The sequence below is a fragment of the Heterodontus francisci genome, chromosome 4 (assembly GCF_036365525.1).
Source record: "Heterodontus francisci isolate sHetFra1 chromosome 4, sHetFra1.hap1, whole genome shotgun sequence".
Taxonomy (NCBI): Eukaryota; Metazoa; Chordata; class Chondrichthyes; order Heterodontiformes; family Heterodontidae; genus Heterodontus; species Heterodontus francisci.
The window spans coordinates 147,241,655-147,266,984 of record NC_090374.1 but is presented as its reverse complement, the minus strand read 5'-3'; the positions used below and the strand labels follow the sequence as shown (position 1 = coordinate 147,266,984).

The window sequence follows — 25,330 nt, the reverse complement described above, 5'->3', positions numbered from 1 at the left end:
AGTTTTGGTCTCCACCACAAGTGGAAACATCTCCATCTACCCTATCAAACACTTTCATAATCTGAAGCATGTCTATCAAGTCACCCCCTTTAGTCCTCTACTTCCTAGAGAAAATAACCCCAGCCTGTTCAATCTTTTCCTCAATTCTGGTATCATCCGTGTAAATCTTTTTTGCACCTTCTGCAGTGCCTCTTTTTTATAATACTATATAATAATATAGTAATAATACTATATAATAATATAGTTTATAATAATACTATGCAGAACTATGCATAGTACGCTGTCAAGTGTGGTCTATCCAAGGTCCTAAACAAGTTTAATGTAACTTTTCTGCTTTCTAATTCTATCTGTCTAGAAACGAATCTCAGTGCTTTGTTTGCATTTTAATAGGTTTTCTTAATCTGTGTGTATCATAGACACTTAATTAAGGGATTATGATATAATTGAATGATGTAGCACAGAAAGAGGCCATTTGGTCCATCGTGCTTGTATTGGCTCTTTAAAAGAGCCATCTAATTAGACCCATTCCCTGCCCTTTCCCCCATAGCCCAGCAAATTTGTCCTTTTCAAGTATCTATTCAATTCCTTTTTGAAAGTTATTAAGTCTGGTTCCACCACCCTTTCTGGCAGTGCATTCCAGGTCATCATAACTCACTGCGTAATTTTGTTTTCCTCGTGCCACCTCTGGTTCTTGTGCCAATTATCTTTTAGATTTTTTTTTTTTAATTTAGAGATACAGCACTGAAACAGGCCCTTCAGCCCACCGAGTCTGTGCCAACCATTAACCACCCATTTATACTAATCCTACACTAATCCCATATTCCTACCACATACTCACCTGTCCCTATATTCCCCGACCACCTACCTATACTAGTGGCAATTTATAATGGCCAATTCACCTATCGACCTGCAAGTCTTTTGGCTGAGGGAGGAAACCCACGCAGACACAGGGAGAACTTGCAAACTCCACACAGGCAGTACCCAGAATTGAACCCGGGTCACTGGAACTGTGAGGCTGCGGTGCTAATCACTGCGCCACTGTGCCGCCCTTAAATCTGTCTCCTCTGTTTACTGACCCTTTTACCAGTGGAAACAGTTTCTCCTTATTTATTCTATCAAACCCCTTCAAGACTTTGAACACCTCTATCAAATCTCCCCTTAAGCCTAAATAAAAGCAAAATACTGCAGATGCTGGAAATCTGAAATAAAAACAAGAAAAGCTGGAAATACTCAGCAGGTCTGGCAGCATCTGTGCAGAGAGAAGCAGAGTTAACGTTTCAGGTCAGAGACGTTGGCTCTGCTTCTCTCTGCACAGGTGCTACCAGATTTGCTGAGTATTTCCAGCTTTTCTTGTTTTTACTCCCATTAAGCTTCTCTGCTATAAGGAGAACAACCCCAGTTTCTTTACATAACTGAAGTCTTTCATCTGTGTTACCATTCTAGTAAATACTCTCTGCACCCTCTTTAAGGCTTTGGCATCCTTGCTAGAGTGTGGTCACCAGAACTGGCCAAAGTGCTCCACTTGGGACCTAACCAGTGTTCTATAAAGGTTTAACATAATTTCCATGATTTTGTACTCTATTCCTCTATTTATAAAGCCATGGATCCTTTATGTCTTTTTTAACAGCCTTTTCAACTTGTTTTGCCACGTCAAAGTCTAGTGCAGTGCACCCCCTTGAAAATTGTACTATTTAGTTTATATTGCCTCTCCTCATCCTACCGAAATGTATCACTTGACAATTCTCTGCGTTAAATTTTATCAGTCGTGTGTCTACGCATTTCACCAGTCTATGTCTATTACTATCCTCCTCATTGTTAACTACATTTCCTAGTTTGTGTCATTTGCAAGCTTTGAATTATGCCCTGTATACCCAAGTCCATGCCATTACTATATATCAAAAAGCAGTGTCACAACACTGACCCCTGGGGGACACCACTGCACTCTTCCCTCCAGTCTGCAAAACTACTGTTCACCACTACTATCTGCTTTCTGGCCCTTAGACCTTAGCCAATGTTGTATCCATGGACTTCAATTTTGCCATTATGTGAACAAGGATGGTTTAATTTATAATATGAAGCCACCTTCTGAACCAAGAGTTTAGATTGCATCTTTGCAATCTCTGATATTTTTCTGGTTCACTGTTGGTTTTATGTGTTATTTTTATTCAATTATGGTAAATCCAAATTTAATGTTATTGTACTCCATGCATTGATATGTAAAACCATTCACACTGTTCATATCTCTGATATCTACAAAACAATTCTTACAATAAACATTTTTGGCTAAGCGGAGTGCAGGAGGAGCCCACTGTTTCCAAGATCTGCGAGTTGGAGTTTTTAACAAGGTTGTTCCCATGGGAGTGGATCCTGAGAAGGTTTCTTCTAAAGATGCTGGTAAGTGAAGGAGCCATACTGGATTGGTTGCTGGTATATTTTAGTAACTAAAAATCTGTTCATAAATGGCACTGCAGTTCATTTACAATTTGTGGCACTGTTATTAACTTGAAAGATAATATTTCGAGTACCAGAGTAGTTTTGGTATTAAAACAGGATCTTGAATAAACATAGGCTTTATTTAGCTAGAAAACTAGATCTTCCTGGCATTTTTACAAATCTTGTATAACTGAATACATGTTTGATTGCTTTTTGTTGTCGCAGTGCTAATGTTATGCACAGCTATAACTTAATTGCTTTTTGCTTATTTTTAAATGGTATTGTAGGAATTCATTTAACTCCTGAAGAATTCCACAGAAAAGTAGAAGCATTGTCCAACAATGCCCAAATTCTAAAAGACACCATTTTGCTGGACTACAGGAACTTCTATGAGAGCAAAATGGTGAGTTTTTATTCAATTATTTTTATTTTGCAATCCATTATTTGACAGCGTATGTTTTTTAATACTGTGTATCATAATGATAAGCGTGCAAATGAAGGGAACACCAGCAAAGTCTGACATTTTATTTTTTTAAATTTTGGGCAGCACAGTGGCGCAGTGGTTAGCACCGCAGCCTCACAGCTCCAGCGACCCGCGTTCAGTTCTGGGTTCTGCCTGTGTGGAATTTGCAAGTTCTCCCTGTGACTGCGTGGGTTTCCGCTGGGTGCTCCGGTTTCCTTCCACAGCCAAAGACTTGCAGGTTGATGGGTAAGTTGGCCATTGTAAATTGCCCCTAGTGTAGGTAGGTGGTAGGAGAATTGTGGGGATGTGAGAGGGAATATGGGATTAGTATAAATGGGTGGTTGATGGTCGGCACAGACACGGTGGGCTGAAGGGCCAGCACTCTATTTCTCTATGAATCTATGACATCTTACACAATTGCTCAGAGGTTGGTTGCTCAGTGCACCAGTAATCTAGGAATGCTGATGCTGGATTGCCATGGTAAGCCAAGACTTTGCAGCAGCCAGTGCCTGCTCCACTAAAACTGGCTGTGTAGGGAAAGGTTAATTTTGTGCTGGACCTTCTGGATGTACAGTTCCGGAAAATTATACTCCTTGGAGAATGTGCCATAGGCAGTGAAAGTTTTTGTCAAGAGCTTTGCACTTGGACAGACTTTTTGGATTGATAAATGGCTGAGGAGCAGCTATAACAACTGTTTTGTTCCCAGCCTGACTGGAACACTTGTAACTTCTGTACATGTTTGCCAAGTTAAGCACGCTTTTTCCAGATGATTTGAAAAAGATCATCTAATCCAAGCCAATTTTTTTTTTCCTGTGCCTAGTTTGGGTAGCTGCTAGAGATCTAAGAAACAAAATGGGGTGCAACTTTCCCATTGGTTCATTTGGTAAAGTCGTATATTGAGCTGCACATATAAAAACATAGAGAGATACAGCACTGAAACAGGCCCTTCGGCCCACCGAGTCTGTGCTGACCAACAACCACCCATTTATACTAATCCTACATTAATCCCATATTCCACCATTCTCCTACCACCTACCTACACTAGGGGCAATTTACAATGGCCAGTTTACCTATCAACCTGCAAGTCTTTGGCTGTGGGAGGAAACCGGAGCACCCGGCGAAAACCCACGCGGTCACAGGGAGAACTTGCAAACTCCGCATAGGCAGTACCCAGAACCGAACCCGGTCACTGGAGCAGTGCTAACCACTGCGTCGCTGTGCCGCCCAATATCAGAGGGCCCAGCTTCATGCTCTATTCTGTGCTGAGTTAGCTGATCTCAACCAGGGTGATCGGATGCTATAATTGGCCTCAGTGTAGAAAATCAGCCATGTTTATACTTCATATGACCCCTCCTGGAATATATGCATGTATAGACATCAGATGGGGACAGGATGATGTTTGATTGTGATTCTACTGCAGTCAAATAGCCTGCCACCACTTAATGTCTAGAAATTGGAGTATGTGGGCAGCAGCGAAGGAAGAACACAAATGAAAAAGAAAAGAAATAATTTAAGGCTCAACATCGAACTACAAGGGCATAAATGAAACATCTGTTGCAGGATTAAGCCAATTAGGAGTCATGTTGAAAGATTAACCTATCAAATCTTGCTGGAGCGGTGCAAAAGACGGCATAAGCCATTAGTTCGACTTTTTTGTTTGCACTATTCATCTCTCAAAATGTATGCTGATTGTGCAAGTTTACAACGGCACAGCAAGGGAAACTGGCACCTTAGTGAACGGCGGGACCAACTGTCTATCTCGTTAACTGTTAAGATTTAAGGATTGAGGAACAATGGAGAAAGAGGGTGAACTAGAGTCAAATCAGGTACAGAAAGGAATAAAGATTGAATTGAGAGGGGGAGAGAAAAGAGAAGAAAAAAATTTAAGGTATAATTTTGTAAAATCTCTTAAGTATTTACTACATGCAGGAATGAGACTGAATTGAGTTTAAATTGTTCCTTTTCTAGGCCAAAGAGGTTGATTGGCATTGCATTAACAATTATCACATTGTTAAAAAGGTGCATATGCTGTCCAGTCCTAACATTCTCCAGCAAGCTTAATGGATATTTAATGTCCATATCCAGCAAGTTCTTAAAAATAATGGGAAGGCTGAGGGTGAGGCGCCCATTGTGGAAAGCAAACTGCAGAACGGCATAATTTGACCAAGTTCTGGAGATTCAGGCTATGGCATGTCTCTTAATCCCCTGAATTTGCAGGCTAATTTGCACATTAATAACGGCATGCATCATTAACGTTCCTTTATTATTTCAGTAAGATCCGTGGAGCACAATATCTCTCATTCAGACCCAAAAGTACTGACACTTAAGAGAAAAATCATAGGTGGCAATGGATCCCTCTGCAGGACCCTTCTGAAATAGTGAGAGGGGTGATCATTTCTGTTGCTTAAAGTGATCTTGGAACATCCTAGAAGTTCCCAGATACCAAGATTACAAAGTCACTGCTGTCTTTTTAGGCAAATGTGGAAACCAATTTGCACACAATGAGGTGTCTCAAATAGCAATGAGATGAATAACAAGCTAATCAGTTCTGGTAGTGTTGATTAGCGAGGAATTAGCCTGAGCAACTGCTCAATAATACTCTGCCACAGGGGTCGGATCTCGCACCAACCCTTTCCAACATCTATACAGTGGGCATACCTGCACCAAATTGTAGCAATTCATCCATGCCAATGACAGACCACTGCTAACGCAGGTATCAACACTAGAGGAAGCAAGTAGGATGCTCACATATGACCTGGCCCTACTGGAATGCTACTTCTGGATCCAGCAGCTGCACCCAATCCAGAGAAGATTGTTGTGTTGGCGTACCATCTGAATAATAACGCAGCCAGGAAAGAACTCAACATTCCTTCTGCGGAAGGAGGCTTACCCATGACCCCCACCCAAAATTACCGAGTGTTACCCAGGACAAGACCCTCACCTATTGGCCTCATCTCATCAACTCCAGCCAAAAAGCAAAAACCAGCGTGATCCTAGTCTGGAAACTCGTTGGAACATCCTGGAGGAGTATAGCCAGACCATTTTTCACTGCAACAGTGGCCCTGGTCTACTGTGCTGCAAAATACAGCTCTACCGCATCATTCAGCAGCCAACACACACATATCGTGAATGTGTAGCTGAATGATGCCATGAGGGTGGTGTCAGGGACGCTCTTGCCCACTCCATCTGAGTGGCTCCCAGTGCTGTCCCACATTGCCCTGCCTGCCGTTTGCTGTAATGCCATCATCCATGTGATGGCAAAAGACATAAGCAACGTCGGCCTTTCTATTCATGAAGACTTGAAAAACCCAACAAGAAAGTGCTTAAAGTCATGCCAGCCGTTCTGGGAAACAGCAGCTAATATCCATGTAGCTGGAATCAACCCACTACCCAGATGGACGGAATAGTAGGACGCCAGCAGCATAAAGAACCTACACCTCATCAACAGCAGTGGTTCCTGGCTTCAACTTCCTTGAAGACAGTGGCGAGCACTCAATCAAATCCACACAGGGCATGAACGATGTGGCCACCTGCTCCACAAGTGTAAGATGAGGGATGACCTTAAGTGTGATTGTGGCCAGGACTCCCAGACTATGGAACACGTCACATCAGTCTGCCCACAAAAATCTGTCGCGGAGGCACCTCATTTCTCCATTCGTCATCTCAGGAGGCCATCAAGTGGATAGGCAAACTAGACATTCTTTTTCTGTCATCCAAAAGAAGTAGTCATAGTATTGGCCTGAACACCGGAGAGCTCCTTGCTCTTTAAATGGTACAGTGGTACATTTTACATCCATTTGAGCAATAAACAAGACCTTGATTTAATGTCTCATTGGAAAGAATGCACCTCTAACAATTATCGCTTCCTCACTACTTCACTGGAGTATCAGCTGAGATTGTGTTCAATATTGGAAAGGGGCTTGAGCTCAATCCTCTGACTCAAGTGCTGTCAACTGAGCCAAAATCTACTAATTACCTGGGTTGGGTGAGCCAGGTAGATCGTTTTTGTACAGCATGGAGCAGACAGGCCTTTCAGCTTCATAAAACTGGAATGAGCGCAGATGAAGTGGGATACCTCCTGGTTTATGTGTATAAGCAACAAAGATTGTGATAAACTCTGCATTCCTCTCATTTAAAATTGATGTATTCTACTGAGAAGTGTCATGAATATAGAACATTTTCAGGTCGCTGATTGTTTTACAGTATATGGTTCATGAATAAAAATTTGTGTTGCACTGAACTCTACCATCAGTTTTTTTTAATTAAATAATGCCAGAATATGTATTTATTTTATAGTTGTACTTTTTTAAAGATTTGTTTGCTGATTTATAGCTGTTGCTTTGTGTTTAGAGAAATTTTCAACACTGCGGTGCTCCCAATATCCGGAAATTCAGCTACTTTCCAGATTATGTAGATACAAATTTGTTCTTGAAACATTCCAATCAAGTCCTTAAGTATTGCACAGGAGGAATCTACTGCGAATGAGGCTCAGCCTATCTGAGGTAAAAGGTGAAACAATCGTTAATGGTATGGGAGCATTACAAGGAAGGTAAAAGCCTGCACGATTAACTTGCCTGACAAAGTGCCGAAATCTACTATACATTTCTGCACTTGTAAAAATTAAATTTCTGTAATCCAGGGTGATTCACTAATTTTACATTTTAAAGGTAAAGCTATATCTGAGTAAGTACTGATAGTTAGTTCGCAGAGATCAGCTCCATGTAATTTTTAAAATATGTATTTTTAGAGCTCCTCTGTGGATAATCTTACATGAAGCTCTTCAGTAAAACTAACCAAGTGTTAATACGGTTCACACATGCACAGTTTTATATTATTGGTAAAGGTAATTAAGACTGTGAAAGCAATTTAATTCTATCCCGACTCTATCTAATTAGTCGTTCTGTGGATACTGTTTTATTGTTTAATGCTCTGTTGCTTAACTGTCACTTTGTTCCTGTATTCTGGCCATGTTGAATTGATACATTAAAGCAGGGATATCCAAATTATGGCCTGTGGGCTTCGAGCACTGACAATCCAGCATATGAAGTTGATGCACCTTACTTCTAACGGTGCTTAGATTTCTTGCTCACAGGATTATTCTATTTATAAATCCCATGGGCCTGTGGATATAGAAAGGATTATGCTTCACGCCATTACCTTATTGGTGAATAAATCCTAATTCGGAACTTCACGATGTCTTCGCGTCTTCTGCTTGAAATATATTCAAATTAATGGAAACATAGATTTAAACTTTATTGGATTCAGAGCTCTCAAACCTTCCTCATAAGTGGTGCACTCAGAGACTCTAACTCATAGTCCCTCTGAATGCAGCTCCTCACTGGTAGGGCAGGAGCCCTGTACTTACCCTTGTATATGTACGTCAGTGGTTCTCAAACTTTTTTAGCTGAAGGACCCCTTTTCAAATGAATTGGTAATCATGGACACCCCCTCCCCCATCTAAATTATAATACTATAAAATAATCATAATATGAAAGTGCTGCCTGTAAAGTGTGTTTTAATAATGCTTTGAAGAAAACAGGTATTTGGATATCAATGACAAGGATGTGTCTACTTCTCACAGCAGAGTTTGTCTATCCTTGTGCACTCCCTCCTCGGTGAGACAGTCAACTTACTCTGCGTTGCAAATGTGGTGGTCGCATTTCAATCCTGCCTCATATTCACTATTTCTCAAACCTCCTGAAATTTTTCAGTGGACCCCAGTTTGAGAACCACTTATGTACATGACCTTATTGCATATGACCTTATGGAATAATTTACAAATGCTACCTTTGTATTGGGTGGGATTGCCAGGATGGTAAATCAGTGAGTGGGTCTTTTAGCACTCTGTATTACAATACTATGTTCAAAATTGTAAACTGTAGGAGGTGGTACTGCAGAACAGTTGTTACATAAGGTCATTGGGCTGAGCATAGAAAATTAGTTTAATTTTATTAGTTTAAAACTGTCTGGTACCATGCTCATCTTCCCAATTCTGCCTCCAGATAAGACTTTCAGATGGCTTGTCTGTAGCCTTCAGCAACATCAACCTCTGACACTAATTCGGAGTTCAATTCTGTTTACTGTTGATTAACTGACGGTATTTGCAGCAGCAACCTTGTGTTATTTACACAGAGGAAAAAGCATTTTGCTTAGCGCTTTGTCTGCGTTGCAATGTAGACTATTTGCAGTGGTAGGCAATCTGTGGCAACCCTGTAAAGTGGCTTAGAAAGCTGGATGTAGTTTTGAGTTCTTGACAAAATTCCTGTCTTGAAGGTTACCAGTGCTATCTGGCTTGCCGTGGCCAATGCCATTCTGGCCAGTTCCAGAATAGCCTGCAATTAATGCCAACTCCTGGTTTAAGATTTGTGTTGAAAGGTCATGGTTTATTTTCACTGATCAATACTTATGTTGCCTCTTCTAATGTCATATGACTTTCAGAAGTGTGCCGCACTCCAAGCTCAGTAAAGGGCTTGCGATGATTGTCTGACTATATTACTGATGCAAATGTCCCAGTCCAGCAAAATTCTTCCAATGCAGCGAGACCTCCAGCTCTAGTTTTACTAGAAGTTCAATAAACACCCGCCCCTGCCCCAATCAGGTAGAAAGGGAATCTGGTTTAGGTCGTAATGAATGAAAGCCTACATTTATATCAGGGCATCACAAAACATTCAGAGCCAATCAATTACTTTTGAAGTGCAGCCAATATTGCTATGCAGGTGAAAATGGCATCCAAGATCTCAAGAGTAAATGAAATGAATGGCCAGATTGATGTGTTTTTGGTGGTGTGGGTTAAGGGAGGAATGTTGGCTGGGACTCTCACACTGAAATATTCATAAAAAAAATGCAGCCAACTGAGCAGCATTCTGCATAGCTTCATTTAATTCAGAAAAGGTGCCATCATCCTCTGGGATTCTGTCTCCTTCAGCATTAGCTTCGTCATTCAACTTCTGGCTCACAACCTTTGATGACTAAGATATCCAACAGATATACAGATGGTTTTAATCACAGACTTCAGCATGTTTGTTGGTGCTAATAATTGGTGGTTTTAATCATGATTAAATTACTTTGCATTGTGGACTTCATGCTTATGAAACTAATCCTGTATTTTTCTACTCCAGAATGCAGATATTGTGGTGTCCCATGGGATGAATACAGACTTTGCAGTACCTCTTCTTGCTGTCGGCTTGTTTTGTACTGTGTTGATTGTCGAGAAAAGGGCCTTGTATCCTGTTGTGGCATGTGCCAAGAAAAAGAAAACTCAGTATCTGAAATTCAGTCAGTCCACCCAAGAAAAGAGAAATGTGAATGTACTGAAAATTGGGTGTAAATCCCTGTCATGCTTCCACATTAGATAATTTTTTTTCAAGTTATCCGATGTTTTAAACTCTGAAAAAGATGAAATCAGATTTATAAAGTACAGGGACTTGCAAAACGCAGGATGTTCCAAAGTGCTTAACAGCCAATTAAGTACTTTTGAAGTGTAGTCACTGTGGTAATGTAGGAAACACAGCAGGCAGTTTGCACACAGCAAGGTCCCATTTGCAGTAGTGAGATAAATGGCCAGATAATCTGTTTGATTTTAATACTTTTTAATAGTCCTATTTAATTGATTTATTGTAGTGTTTTTCATTAGCATGCTGTTTAGAACTTAAATTGATAGCGATCATGTATTGATTAGGTCAATTGAATTAAAAATTACATTCAATAAATAACCAATTCTGAATTGTGTTGACTCATTCTACTTCAGGTATTATGGACTAAAAATTAATTTGCGTAGTGCCACCTAAAAGTGGTGCTCTTGTAGGAACTAAATGGTTAACATCTCCCATGTTTTATCTGTTGGATGAATTTATATAAGTTATGGTCTGATAAAACTCATGAGATGCTATGTTTTAAATTAGAATGATTTCAAATGATGATGCAGTTACGCTCAGAATAATTATACTTGTATAACATATATTTATTATATATATATATATTAGATTAGACAGAAGTTGTGGACTTTGTGTTTAGAATCATGTTAAATGTGAAATGTATGTTGGTATACCTATTGTGGGGAGAAGGTGGAAGACCGTGTTTATTTTCACAACCATACCAAAAGTAGCGTTGCTATGGGACTGGATGACCATTCTCCATTTCAAACTGAGAGATTCAGTCACAATAAGGTATGAACTTGGTAGACCTCACGAAGGATAATAATGCAAATAAAGATATTCAGAGACCATTCAAGACTTGAATTGACAGCAAGCATTCCCCATTGTGTGACAATGACTGGGCCATCAAGCTGTCTGCAGAGACAGTGTATAGAGGGTAAGGTCATATCTGCTGTAATCTGATTACTATAAACTAATCAAGAAGAGAATGTACAGAAGGTGAGGTTAAGCCTGCCCAATAACCTAATATGGAAGGAAGGAATGCTCAGAAGGGGCCATAAATGATTGGTGCTGGGATAACTCGTTGCACACCAATTCAAGAAACCAACCAACAGTCAACAGGACACCTCAAGCTGTAAAATGTATATGGCATGAAAAATGAAATGGAAGGGTTGTGAGGCAACTCACTCCTGTATTGAAGGAAACTGACCTCCTTTGCACTGTTTGTATTTTTTGACTTGGTGCTGTTTGGAACTGTTTTGTAATGTATTTTTTTTTTACAGATTTTTTATGAATAAGGTATATTTTGGAAAAAAAAAGACACCTCAAGAAAGAAGACGGCGCCACAGCAATGCAGAAGGCAAGGACCGAGGACGTCCTGTATCCTGCTGTATAACTACTGCCATTGATTAAGTATTAATTGTATATTCTTGCTGAAGCCAGTGTTTCTAACCTGTGGGTCAAAAACGAATCAACAACCCACCTAAACACACAAAAATCTTACACGCCGTAGACTATGTAGATTTCCCTGGTGACAAACAGTGCCATGGGCTGCGACCCACGCGGGTTTCCTCACTGATATCATTGAAGCTTGTGCAGATAGTGGTTCATGGCACTGTCCACCCCTAGGGAATCTATGTAGTCCACATAGCACATAATATTTTGCCCATTATGTACATTAAGATGTATCAGGTGCTGTTATATGGAGTACGTATCTAAACTAGGAATAGTTTTACAAAACTGTCATGATGGTGAATTGAAGCTTCAGTCCCAACTATTTTAGCTGTCCAAAAACTTGAAGATAATCAAGTCATTGATTTATGACATTCCACATGGCTTTGCTCCAAATATCTAATTACATCTCCCACTAAAAATTCAATACAGGCAAGTCCTGCATGAATTATAATCCACCTCAGCTGACTAGACCAATCTGAAGTTTCCAGTGACACTTGTTGAGACTTCAATCCAAATCTGCCTCATTAATGGAATCAAGTTGTAACTGGCTGCATAATCTATTTTCAATTCTATAGCCACTCTTGGTTGGTAAGGTTTAAAATGAAGGCCTTTTCAGTTTACAGTGGTGCCCTACCATTCAACAAAAAATATTAGGGTGCTAGGATGGGCGTACGATGCAATCCACTGATAATGCAGATTAACCAACCTCATGAAAGTGGCAATTACATTTTAAAAATCTCAAATCAAATTGTGATTGAATATTTTTACTTTTAAACCATCTATTCAGAATTTTTGAGATAATACAGACTTTAATGGCACAGTTTTAAAGAATGTCCAGGGACAGAGGGACCTGGAGGTTCACGTGCATAGATGTTTGAAGGTAGTAGGACATATTGACAGAGTGGTTAGTAAAGCATATGGGATCTTGGGCTTCACAAATAGAGGTACGAGTACAAAAGCAGGGAGGTTATGCTAAAACCTTAAAGCGCTGGAAGGTCACAACTAGTGTATTGCATCCAGTTCTAGTCACCACACTTCCGGAAGGATGTGATGGTCCTTGAGAGGATGCAGAGGAGACTTACTAAAATGGTTCCAGGGATGAGGGATTTTAGCTACAAGGTTAGGTTGGAGAAACTGGGGTGGTTGTTCTTGGAGCAAAGGAGATTGAAGGGAGATTTACTAGAGGTGTATACGATTATGGCAGGTTTAGTTAAGGTAGACAAAGGAAAGCTGTTCCTGTTAGCTGATGGTACGAGGACTAGGGCCACACATATGAGCTTTTGGGGAAGAGGCGGCGGGGTGGGGGGGGGGGGGGGGGGGTGGGTGCGGGCCGGGAGGGATGTGAGGAAGAACGTTTAACAGAGTGGTAATGACCTGGAATTCTCTGCCTACGAGGCCGGTGGAAGTGAAGATGATCAATTTCAGAAGTAAATTGGATGGGTATTTAAGGCAAATAAACTTGCAGGGCTATGGGGATAGAGCAGGAGAATGAGACTGACTGGATTGTTCTACAGAAAGCTGGCATGGATTTGATGGGCCAAATGGCCTCCTATGCCATTATGCCTCTACTAAAGTGGTTATAGAGTTATACAGCACAGAAACAGGCACTTCGGCCCATCATGTCTGTGCCGGCCATCCAGCAGCCAACTATTCTAATCCCATATGCCTTCCTAACCACCTTATCTACCTGTGCTGCTGCCTTCAGTGATTATGGACAAGTACACCAAGGTCCCTCTGACCTTCTGTACTTCCGAGGGTCCTACCATCCATTGTATATTCCCTTGCCTTGTTAGTCCTCCCAAAATGCATTATCTCACACTTTTCAGGATTAAATTCCATTTGCCACTGCTCCGCCCATCTTTCCAGCCCATCTATAATCTCCCTATAATCTAAGGATTTCCTCCTCACTATTTACAACAACACCAATTTTCGTGTCATCTGTGAACTTACTGTTCATACCTCCTATACTCATGTCTACATCATTAATGTACACTAAAAACAGCAAGGGTCCCATCACCGATCCCTGTGGTACACCACTGGCCACAGGCTTCCAATCACAAAAACAGCCGTCGACCATTACCCTCTGCCTCCTGCCACTAAGCCAATTTTGGATCCAATTTGCCAAATTGCGCTGGATCCCATGGGTTCTTACCTTCTTAACCAATCTCCCATGTGGGACCTTATCAAAAGCCTTACTGAAGTCCGTGTATACTGCATCTACTACTTTACCCTCATCTACATATGTAGACACCTCCTCGAAAAATTCAATCAAGTTAGTTAGACACGATCTCCCCTTGACAAAGCCATGCTGATGATCCCTGATTAATTCCTGCCTCTCCAAGTGGAGATTAATCCTCTCCCTCAGAATTTTTTCCAATATTTTCCCAACCACTGATAGATTCACTGGCCTGTAATTACCTGGTTTATCCCTGCTACCCTTCTTGAATAATGGTACCACATTCGCTGTCCTCCAGTCCTCTGGTACCTCTCCTATGGCCAGAGAGGATTTGAAAATTTGTATCAAAGCCCCTGCTATCTCCTCCCTTGCCTCACATAACAGCCTGGGATACATCTCATCTGGGCCTGAGGATTTATCCACTTTTAAACCCACTAAAACAGCTAATAATTCCTCCAGTCAATGCTAATATGTTCAAGTATATCACAATCCCCCTCCCTGATCTCTACACCTACATCATCCTTCTCCATTGTAAACGCTGATGAAAAGTAATCATTTAAAACCTCATCTATGTCCTCAGCTCCACACAAAGATTGCCGCGTTGGTCCCTAATGGGCCCAACTCCTTTCCTGATTATCCTCTTGCCCTTAATATACTTATAAAAAATCTTCAGATTTTCTTTTATCTTGCCCACCAGTGTTTTTTCATGTCCCCTCTTCGCTCTCCTAATTACTTTTTTAAGTGCCGCCCTACACTTTCTATACTCCTCTAGTGCCTCCGTTGTTTTCAGCACTTGGGATCTGCCATAAGCCTCCTTTTTTTTCCTGATGCAATCCTCTATATCCCTTGACATCCAGGGTTCCCTGGGCCTGTTAGTCCTACCCTTCACCTCAACGGGTACATGTTGGCTCTGAACTCTCACAATTTCATCTTTGAATAGCTCCCACTGATGTGATGTAGACTTTCCTACAAGTAGCTGCTCCCAGTCTACTTTGGCCAGATTCTGTTTTATCATATTGAAATCAGCCTTCCCCCAATTCAGTACCTTTATTTCTGGTCAATCTTTGTCCTTTTCCATAACTACCTTAAATCGTACAGAGTTATGGTCACTATCCCCGAATTACTCCCCCACTGACACTTCTACCACTTGACCGGCTTCATTCCCGAGGATTAGGTCCAGTACTGCCCCTTCTCTTGTAGGACTTTCTACATACTTGCTCAAAAAGCTCTCCTGTATGCATTTTAAGAATTCCGCCCCCTTTAAGCCTTTTGCACTAAGACTATCCCAGTTAATATTGTGGAAGTTGAAATCTCCTACTATTATTACCCTATTATTTTTATACCTCTCTGAGATTTGCCTACATATCTGCTCCTCTATCTCTCCCTGACTGTTTGGAGGCCTATAGTACACTCCCAGCCAAGTGATTGCCCCCTTTTTGTTTTTAGGTTCTGCCCAAATGGCCTCATTTGAGGAACCTTCTGAGATATCATCCCTCCTTACTGCAGTAATTGACTTCTTGATCAACAGTGCAATGCCACCTCCTCTTTTATCCCCTCCCCTGTCTGAAGATTCTATACCCTGGAATATTGAGCTGTCAGTCCTGTCTCTCCCTCAACCATGTCTCTGTGATAGCAATAATATCATAATCCCATGTGCTAATCAACGCCCTCAATTCATCTGCCTTACTAGTAAGATTCCTTGCATTGAAATAGATGCAATCCAACCTTGCATTTTTCACTTGTGCCTTACCAGGTCTATATTTGCTCTGCCTTCCAGACAGACTCACTTTCTGTTCTATATCACCCCCTACTGTATCTCCACTCTGTATCCCATCCCCCTGCCAAATTAATTTAACCCCCGCCCACAACAGCACTAGCAAACCTCCCAGCAAGGATGCTTGTCCCATTCCGGTTCAGGTGTAACCCGTCCAACTTCTACAGGTCCCACCTTTGCCAGATTATGGGAATGTTGACTTGGGATCCTTGAAACTACTGCTTTTCTATGGCTGGATGTAAAAAGATCTACAACGTTTTGATGAAAATACTCCCTTTTACGACACTAAAACTCCAGACCAAGTAAAACAGAGTTTTCACTGGAAATGTTATTCCAGTCCCATCAAACCAATTTCAAGTGAACATCTGCTTTATTTGCATACTCTCCAGCTACAGAGGAGCGCATTCAGTTCCTCACAGGGATAATACTGATAGGACATCTCCCATTGGGAGCCTCCGTTCCCTACTGGTCAAAGACCATTTGCCCTGTCATTGACTGAGAACTCTGAAAAGTGGTCAAGTTTTCAACAACAAAAGAAGTAAACAGGTACAAGGTTTTTTTTTTAAATTTCAGATTAGGCATTAATGTCCCTGTGTGCTTAATTCATTGGTACAATACTGTGGAGGAGATTTCAATGTGGTTTGTCCAGCACACAAGAAGCCTGTACATCATAATAAAAGCAAAATACTGCGGATGCTGGAAATCTGAAATAAAAACAAGAAATGCTGGAACCACTCAGCAGGTCTGGCAGCATCTGTGGAAAGAGAAGCAGAGTTAACATTTCGGGTCAGTGACCCTTCTTCGGAAGAAGAAACGTTAACTCTGCTTCTCTTTCCACAGATGCTGCCAGACCTGCTGAGTGGTTCCAGCATTTCTTGTTTTTATTTAAGCCTGTACATCAAATGTCTGAAAGCCTCATTGTGATTTAAGGGGCATCCCCAGAATGCGACTGGAGTTTCCCAAGTTGGACTCCAGCTTCTGAGTGTCCATTTGGAATGAGTTTTTCAGAGGATGCTGGTATAAAATAAGAAAGTTTTGATCCTCAGCTTTTTTTCTGCCCTTCAATCCTTTCAAAGTAGTTAGTGACTGGACTGCAGAAAAATGGCAGCAATGAACAGGCAGCCAGTAACCATTCGATTGGTGCCAGTACCTGACATTCTGGCTCCCATCATGTCACTTGCTGAAAGCCTGAAGTACTGTTGAATATTGTAAATAAACTGACCTCACATCCTGATCTCATGAGCTGGGATCTTGTTATCTGTACTCAGGCCTTGGCATTCAGTCGATTATAGCAGAGAGCTTCTCTTCCACAAAAAATTGACAGGCAACATCCTCAGGTTTACCCCAGAAAAGATTCCTCCCCTTCTGTTGGCTTACTTTTATTTTATTCATGGGATGTGGGCGTCACTGGCTATGCCAGCATTTATTGCCCATCCCTAATTGCCCTTGAGAAGGTAGTGGTGAGCTGCCTTCTTGAACCGCTGCAGTTCATGTGAGGTAGGTACACCCACAGTGCTGTTAGGAAGGGAGTTCCACGATTTTGACCCAGCGACAGTGAAGGAACGACGATATAGTTCCAAGTCAGGATGGTGTGTGACTTGGACGGGAACTTGCAGGTGGTGATGTTCCCATGCATCTGCTGCTCTTGTCCTTCGAGGTGGTAGAGGTCACGGGTTTGGAAGGTGCTGTCTAAGGAGCCTTGGTGCACTGCTGCAGTGCATCTTGTAGATGGTACACACTGCTGCCACTGTGTGTCGGTGGTGGAGGGAGTGAATGTTTGTAGATGGGGTGCCAATCAAGCGGGCTGCTTTGTTCTGGATGGTGTCGTGCTTCTTGAGATTTGTTGGAGCTGCACCCATCCAGGCAAGTGGAGAGTATTCCACCACAATCCTGACTTGTGCCTTGTAGATGGTGGGCAGGTTTTGGGGAGTCAGGAGAGGAGTTACTCGCCACAGGATTCCTAGCCTCTGACCTGCTCTTGTAGCCACAGTATTTATATGGCTACTTCAGTTCAGTTTCTGGTCAATGGTAGCCCCTAGGATGTTGATAGTGGGAGATTCAGTGATGGTAATGCCATTGAATGTCAAGGGGAGATGGTTAGATTCTCTCTTGTTGGAGATGGTCATTGCCTGGCACTTGTGTGGCGCAAATGTTACTTGCCACTTATCAGCCCAAGCCTGGATATTGTCCAGGTCTTGCTGCATTTCTACACGGACTGCTTCAGTATTTGAGGAGTTGCGAATGGTGCTGAACATTGTGCAATTATCAGCGAACATCCCCACTTCTGACCTTATGATTGAAGGAACGTCATTGATGAAGCAGCTGAAGATGGTTGGGCCTAGGACACTATCCTGAGGAACTCCTGCAGTGATGTCCTGGAGCTCAGATGATTGACCTCCAACAGCCACAGCCATCTTCCTTTGTGCTGGGTATGACTCCAACCAGCAGAGAGTTTTCCCCCTGATTCCCATTGACCCCAGTTTTACTAGGGCTCCTTGATGCCGTACTCGGTCAAATGCTGCCTTGATGTCAAGGGCAGTCACTCTCACCTCACCTCTTGAGTTCAGCTCTTTTGTCCATGTTTGAACCAAGGCTGTAATGAGGTCAGGAGCTGAGTGGCCCTGGCGGAACCCAAACTGAGCATCACTGACCAGGTTATTGCTAAGCAAGTGCTGCTTGCTGGCACTTTCCATCACTTTACTGATGATTGAGAGTAGACTCATGGGGCGGTAATTGGCCGGGTTGGACTTGTCCTGCTTTTTGTGTACAGGACATACCTGGGCAATTTTCCACATTGCTGGGTAGATGCCAGTGTTGTAGCTATATTGGAACAGCTTGGCTAGGGGTGCAGCAAGTTCTGGAGCACAGGTCTTCAATACTATTGCTGGAATATTGTCAGGACCCATAGCCTTTGCAGATTACTACTAGCAACTGGGAGTGTTCTGCCTGTACAGCCTGATATTGTATTATCTACTACAAGTCCTCAGCCTTTTCAGCTGGAGTTGGAAACCAATATAAAGTCTCTTGAGAAATCCAATTGCCAGGACAGCAGAAGCTTGTTATTTAGTGTCCTTATGAGCCTGCTCCCAGCAATTTGAGCATCTTAGAGATTGACCTGTGGCTACTTGGTTCCCACTTCTTTCTGTGATTGAAGGTGTTATGGTTTGTGCCACTTCCCAACACTTGCTACTCTTGCAAAAAACAAAAGTCAGCTTCCCTGGGCAAGCCTTCACATGCTAAGATCTGAAACTTGACCTTATGTATGCAAGAGTAGCATGCCACAGTAAACAATTAACTCTTACACATTTTGGGTACCTTGCTGTCACACAGTTTGTATAAAGCTAAAGCTACCAATTCATCTCTGTTAAGAGCAACCCATCAACACAGAAGCAAGTTAAATCAGACAACATTTGTTGGAAATCTAAAACAAAACCAGAAGATGATGAAAACACTTCTTTAATAAATCAAGGAGTATCTGTAAACATCTCCGGCATGATTCCTTCCTCAGAACTATTCCATTGATGTTTCAGACATTGTCTTCAATGTCTATCTTTGCAGATGCTACCTGATTTGTCCAGCGTTTTCTGCCTAAATCTTACATCAGATAAAAGTCCCCTCCCACTTCTGCTATGAACAAGCTTTCCTGTTTTGTCTGTTCAGATTTGCTGCACTATTGTGTTGTTGAGATGACTATCTTAGTCCCAAGCCAGCACTCTGGGATTCACTAATTCATTAGGATGATATCACAGTTACTTGCCACCCAGATTAAAAATTTCAGGATTACTTGGGTTCAAGAGTTGGATATGCAAATTAGCACAGCAGAGTTAAAGGATTTCCCTTATAACATTACATGGCTATGCTTAGCAATGCAAATGTGAAATGCAACATCTACAATACAAACTCTGAATATACCCAGCTGCATTTCAAGTCTGAGGTAAGAATATAGCAGGAATCTCACAGGATTGAACAGTGGCGCAGTGGTTAGCGCCGCAGCCTCACCGCTCCGGCAACCTGGGTTTGGTTCTGGGTTCTCCCTGTGACCGTGTGGGTTTCATCCCACTGCCAAAGACTTGCAGGTCGTTCGGCAAATTGGCCATTGTAAATTGTCACTAGTGTAAGTAGGAGAATGATAGGGAATATGGGATTAATGCAGGATTAGCATAAATGGGTGGTTGATGGTCAGCACAGACTTGGTGGGCCGAAGGGCCTGTTTCAGTGCTGTATCTCTCTATGACTCGAGTGCAAATGAAATGGTATATTTTCTCCATTTAGCATTGGGTGTTTTGTTGAGACCTCCCAGCAGTTGATGTGGTTTCTACTACAAAGGGCAACAGTGCAATTCATTTGACATTTGAAAGGGAGATATACTAAGATCTTGCCTTCTGTCATCGGCCTCTCATGAAGCCTGTGCCATTGGAACAATTGTGCTCAAGACAATAATATCCCTGAACCTTCAGTTTTGTTTGAGAAAAAAAAGCATGGGATCATCAAAATTACTTCAGCTTCCTTGAAATTAAAACTGTCAAAATCTCTTCCACAAATCAAATAGAGCGACTTTTGATTAATCCTATCCCTGGAAGGGATCACCGACTAATGGAGTCCGTTCATGAAAAGGAACCCTAATTGAGGTATCTAGAACAAGGGGTCATAGATACAAGATCAAATGCAAGAGATTTAGAATGTGGCTGTGAAATTCACTTCTGGAGTTAGTGGTGGAGGTAGAAACTATGGTCCTGAATTTCCTCTGGCTTTCTATACATCATTAACTTTGTTAGAAGTGCGACAAAAACCTTGCCTATGTGACAAAAGTTACAGTGGCACAGCAACAGAAAGCCTCTGTCAACATTCAAGATCAGATTGGATGGGCAGATGAAAGAAAAGGGGTCTGAAGGGGTATGGGAACAGGGTGAGTAAATGTGTTTAGGACCATTAATTCACATGGAGGGTAAATGACAACCAGGACATTAAAGTTGAATTGCCTATTCTGGAGTTGTAACTTCTACGTATAACCCTGTATTGCCACAAGAGTCTGCAACTTTATCATCTCCCCCAACTGGTGCTGAGCCAATAGGAATACTGGATGGTTGCAATAGTGATGCTTGCCCTGAAATGGATGAACCAGTTAAAAAACAAAATATGCAATTTCCAGATCACAGTAGCTAGTCACATCTCATCTGACTTCAGGACAGGGCGGTTGAGATTCCCATCTACTTTGAACTATAGCATGAAGTGTTTCCTTGTTCCAAAAAAAAAACAGCACCAGATTTGTGATATACCAATGTTTACTTCCAGCAAAGCTGTTATATCATGTTGTCATATTACCCAATATATACTTCTTAAAAATCTTTTATGTCTGAAATAAAGCAGTTATGGATGCAAAATAAGCCATGGCATATTTGCAGAATAGAAGTGGGGCTATTTATAAATCAAGATAGCTTAATGGGTCACATAGTTATCCTTACACCAGCTATAACTTTACCTAAGCATGGAATAGTTAAATAGTCTGTGAAATGTTCTGTTATTTACTTATTAAGCAGCAGATCTTCCTCAGATAACAATATCTATGGCACATCCTGAGTTAATGTAAAAAGGTAATTTTCAAAACCATTTAGAAAGGTGCTATTTACAGCAAACACCAAATACTTGGCTTTGTATTTATCAACATAGAATATACAATTTAGAAATCAGTTTTAGAAGTTGGTAGGTCCCATTCTACATCAAAAGATCTTGTGTACAAATTAGCTGCCTCATTTCCTTATATTGCATCAGTGACTACACTTCCAAAGGTACTTAATTGGCTGTGATGCTCTTTGGGACATCCTGAGGTCATGAAAAGTCAAGTTCCTCGTTCTTCTCTCCGACATGTACTGAATAACAATCCTGAAATGCATAGAAAATGTCAAATAAGAAAAACCAGAGTACCCAGTGTGGCAAATAGCTTCTCACTCATTCTTATAATTTTGGAAAATTAGGTGGTTGCAAACACAAATGCTTCAAACATTCAAGATTCTTCTCAGTTTTTATATATTTGTACCCCAAAGGCTATGGAATAGCCCAGAGGAAGGGATTTTATAGGTCACAAGTTGATAGCACATAAATTTTTCAAAATCAACCTTTCACTTTCTGCCCTTGTAGTTGGGACCTATATCTACAGAACAGATCATCCTGTTTGGAGCAAATGTAGATTTCTCCTTCCTAACGTTGTGATTAGGACCATTTAATTGGGATTTATGCTAGACAGGTTAAGCTGTTCCAAGTAAAGATAAACAAAATGTCACTACCTTTACTGGCCAACGGTACAACACAGTCAAAGCATGCGAAGCTACAGAATGCCCAAAATTGTAATAGTTTATTTGTCATAAAGTGCAACAATCAATACATTCTACTTTTTTAAAAACCACAACACTGTAGATTTAAAACCAATCTTTTGATCTGCTTTGGACAGAGCCTACTCTGTTAAGCACAACAATTCTGTTCCTGGAACCAATCTGAAATTTATAAGCAATTCACTTATTCATTTTCTGTTTTGACAAAAAATGCCCTAGCTTTAGAAATAAATGGTTTCATGGAAAATAGAAGCCAGGTGTCTATGAACTGTTGCACACAGCTCAGTGGATGTCAGCAGTCTAGACATGAGTTTGCTAATTGAGTAAACAATCATTTACTTTGCTGAATCTTTCAAAATTTGAACAGGTTTACGTTTAAAACTAGAACAGGCTCTGCATAACTAAAAATAAAACTTGAAAAGTTACTTTGGATTCTTAAAAATACTTTGATTTCAGGGCACAATGTAAATACAGCCTATAAATAATTTCAAGTTATTTCCTGCCCTCTATTTTATCCAAGTTAAAGACATCTGCAGTAACACAAAGTATAACCAGAGGCTGTATCTCCCAGTATCTGATACCTCTCAAAAAAAAAGCAAGTGTTTGTATAAATTGCCATGATTTTAAATCTACCTAAATTAAATATTTTGATTTAAACAAAAAAACATTCTGGGTTCTTTGAATTCCTATTTCATAAGTAACACAAATCAGTCATGATGTTGAGCTACATGAAAGCTCCAAAAGTCAGCTGTCAGTAGGGTGATGCACACAATTCTCAAGCTGTGCATTACTTCATTCTCTTAAAGTCTGTGTTCCCACAAGGACAGGACAGCAGTTTACACAAGGAGGTAATTCTCTGGCGTCAATTCACATAAATAAAAGGATTACCTCTGTTTCTACAGTAAAAACTATAACAGCAAGCTTGTTCATGCACAATATAGCTGTAGTTGCACCCAATAATCCATATAGGGATGTACACATCCGATGGATGGATTTAGAATTGATTTCAGGCTTCATGGCACGGCACTAATTGGATTGAAACATAAATCTGTACTACACATGATGCTATTCTTCTATTAGACAAAGCACACTATAATCTGTACAAGCTACTACAGTAGACATCTGCTATTGTACTTCACACTAAATTTCAATTAGATACATCGTCCCATCATATAACACACAGAAAAAAATGCAGCCACAACAGAGAACTGGGAAAGCACTCAGCTGTACGTAGAAACCATCAGCATTGGGCGTGCTCTGTAGAGGCATAAAGTCTTCACAAACAGATCAGACAGTCGTCCGGCATCTGGGGAAGATGGGACCATTGAGGCCTTGAAGTCGGCTTTGCCTGACTAAAATAAACAGATAAACAAAGGAACAATTCTTGAAAAAATTTAGTATGCATACTTGTGATAAGGAGCATTAAACTCGCATTACCTTACAATAGCTAGCTTTAATTTCCATACAATACATGACCTTCACCATACTTTAATCTATTTATAGCTTTCATCAATTTATAACTTAGCCTTTTTGGTCCTGTATCCTAGTTTTATCACTCCCTTATTTTCCACAACTTTAAGACTCAACAGTTTTCCACCCATAATTTTCTCAAGTAATGCTTGCCATTCTCTTAAACATCTGCTGTTTTCTACAACTCTTCTATTTAAAATACTTTGTCTATGCATAACCTTTAGATAATTATTCCTTCAACAAATGACTAAAGTAAATTATTGCTTGATAATATACCCCAGTACTGTATAGTCACCAATTTTTCCTGAATCACTTATTATTGTCCCTTTAAATAATGTAACTGGCTCCCGGTGCTGGAAATGTAAAGCATACATCACAATTTCCAGAACACACTGAATTAGGGAACAGAGTGAGAGGTAAGTAGAATACTCTGTTTTTTTCAGTGTTCCGTTGCCTGGAATATCAATATCATCTTGTAGCAGAGTAGAAGGCCATTCGGCCCATCGTGCCTGTGCTGGCTCTTTGAAAGTGCTACCCAATTAGTCCACATCTTATTGCCCTGAATTTTTTTCCTTCGAGTATTTATCCAATTCCTTTTTGAAAGTTACTAATGAATCTGCTTCCACCGCCCTTTTTGGCAGTGCATTCCAGAACATAAATTGCTGCGTAATAAAAAAAAACACATCTCTCCCCTGTTATTTTTTTTGCCAATTATCTTAAATCTGTATCCTTGGTTTACTGACCCACTCACCAGTGAAAACAGATTCTCCTTAACTTCCCTATCAAATCCTATCATATTTGAACACTTCTATTACACTTTCCTTTAGCCTTCCAATATCATTCTATTAAAAAAAGGAGGTAGTAGAGAAATTGGATAGGACAAAAATAAAAAAAAGAGGAGGTACTTAAAAGGTTGGCTGCCCTCAAAGTAAAAGAAGTCACCCAGTTCAGATGGGATGCATCCTAGGTCGCTAAGGGAAGGGTGGAAATTGCAGAGGTTCTGGCCACAATCTTCCAATCATCCTTAGATATGGGGGTGGTGCCAGAGGACTGGAGGATTGCAAATGTTACATCCTTGTTCAAAAAAGGGGAGAGGGATAAACCTGAAAACTACTGACCAGTCAGCCTAGTGTGATGGTGGGGAAACTTTTGGAGACATAACTCCAGGACAAAATTAATTGGCACTTGGAAAAATGGGTTAATAAATGAAAGCCAGCATGGATTTATGAAAATAAAATTGTGTTTAGCTCAAGTTGATTGAGATCTTTAATGCAGTAATGGAAAGGGTGGATGAGGATGAGTTTGTGAAGTGCAAAAACATTTTGGTATGAATAATTAGAAGAGGAAATATAAGCTAAATGATAGAGTTTTAAAGGTGTTGCAGGAACAGAGACACCTGGGAGTATATGTACACAAGTCTTTGAAAGTGGCAGGACAACATGGGAAGGCTTTTAAAAGGCATACAGGATCCTTGGCTTTACAAATAGAGGCATAGGCTACAAAGGTAAGCAAGATTTGTTAAAGCGTGCCTGGGGACTGGGGATAATGCAGCGGGAGTGGAGGAGATCCAAAATATGTGCCAGAGATCAGAGACCGGAGATAAGGCAGCAGGAGCAGAGTGGGGATCAGAAACGGGAGATAAAGCAGCAGGAGCAGAGTGGGGATCAGAGATGGGAGATAAAGGAGCGGGAGCGGAGTGGGGATCAGAAACGGGAGATAAAGCAGCAGGAGCAGAGTGGGGATCAGAGATGGGAGATAAAGGAGCGGGAGCGGAGTGGGGATCGGAGACGGGAGATAAATGAGTGGGAGCAGAGTGGGGATCGGAGGCGGGAGATAAAGGAGTGGCAGCAGAGTGGGGAT

The 25,330-nt window shown here is 41.1% G+C and overlaps 2 protein-coding genes across 5 annotated transcripts in view; one reads left to right on the top strand and one right to left on the bottom strand.

Annotated features, from left to right (window-relative positions):
• LOC137368831 (thiosulfate sulfurtransferase/rhodanese-like domain-containing protein 2) overlaps nucleotides 1–10,568 on the top strand; it is a 32,890-nt gene extending 22,322 nt beyond the window's left edge. Inside the window, 5 exon segments of the mRNA XM_068029035.1 lie at nucleotides 2,289–2,394; nucleotides 2,721–2,836; nucleotides 7,247–7,398; nucleotides 9,335–9,357; nucleotides 10,015–10,568. Of these exon segments, the coding sequence (XP_067885136.1) occupies nucleotides 2,289–2,394; nucleotides 2,721–2,836; nucleotides 7,247–7,398; nucleotides 9,335–9,357; nucleotides 10,015–10,223 (606 nt within the window). The 3' untranslated portion in view covers nucleotides 10,224–10,568.
• A 10,318-nt stretch (nucleotides 10,569–20,886) lies between these two features.
• tmod1 (tropomodulin 1) overlaps nucleotides 20,887–25,330 on the bottom strand; it is a 125,242-nt gene continuing 120,798 nt past the window's right edge. For 2 of the 4 annotated variants that reach the window (XM_068030284.1, XM_068030285.1), the window contains exon 11: nucleotides 20,887–23,352. The gene's annotated coding sequence lies outside the window, so the exon portion shown is untranslated. The remainder of the gene's footprint in view (nucleotides 23,353–25,330) is intronic. The other 2 variants (XR_010974912.1, XM_068030286.1) reach the window with 2 other exon arrangements.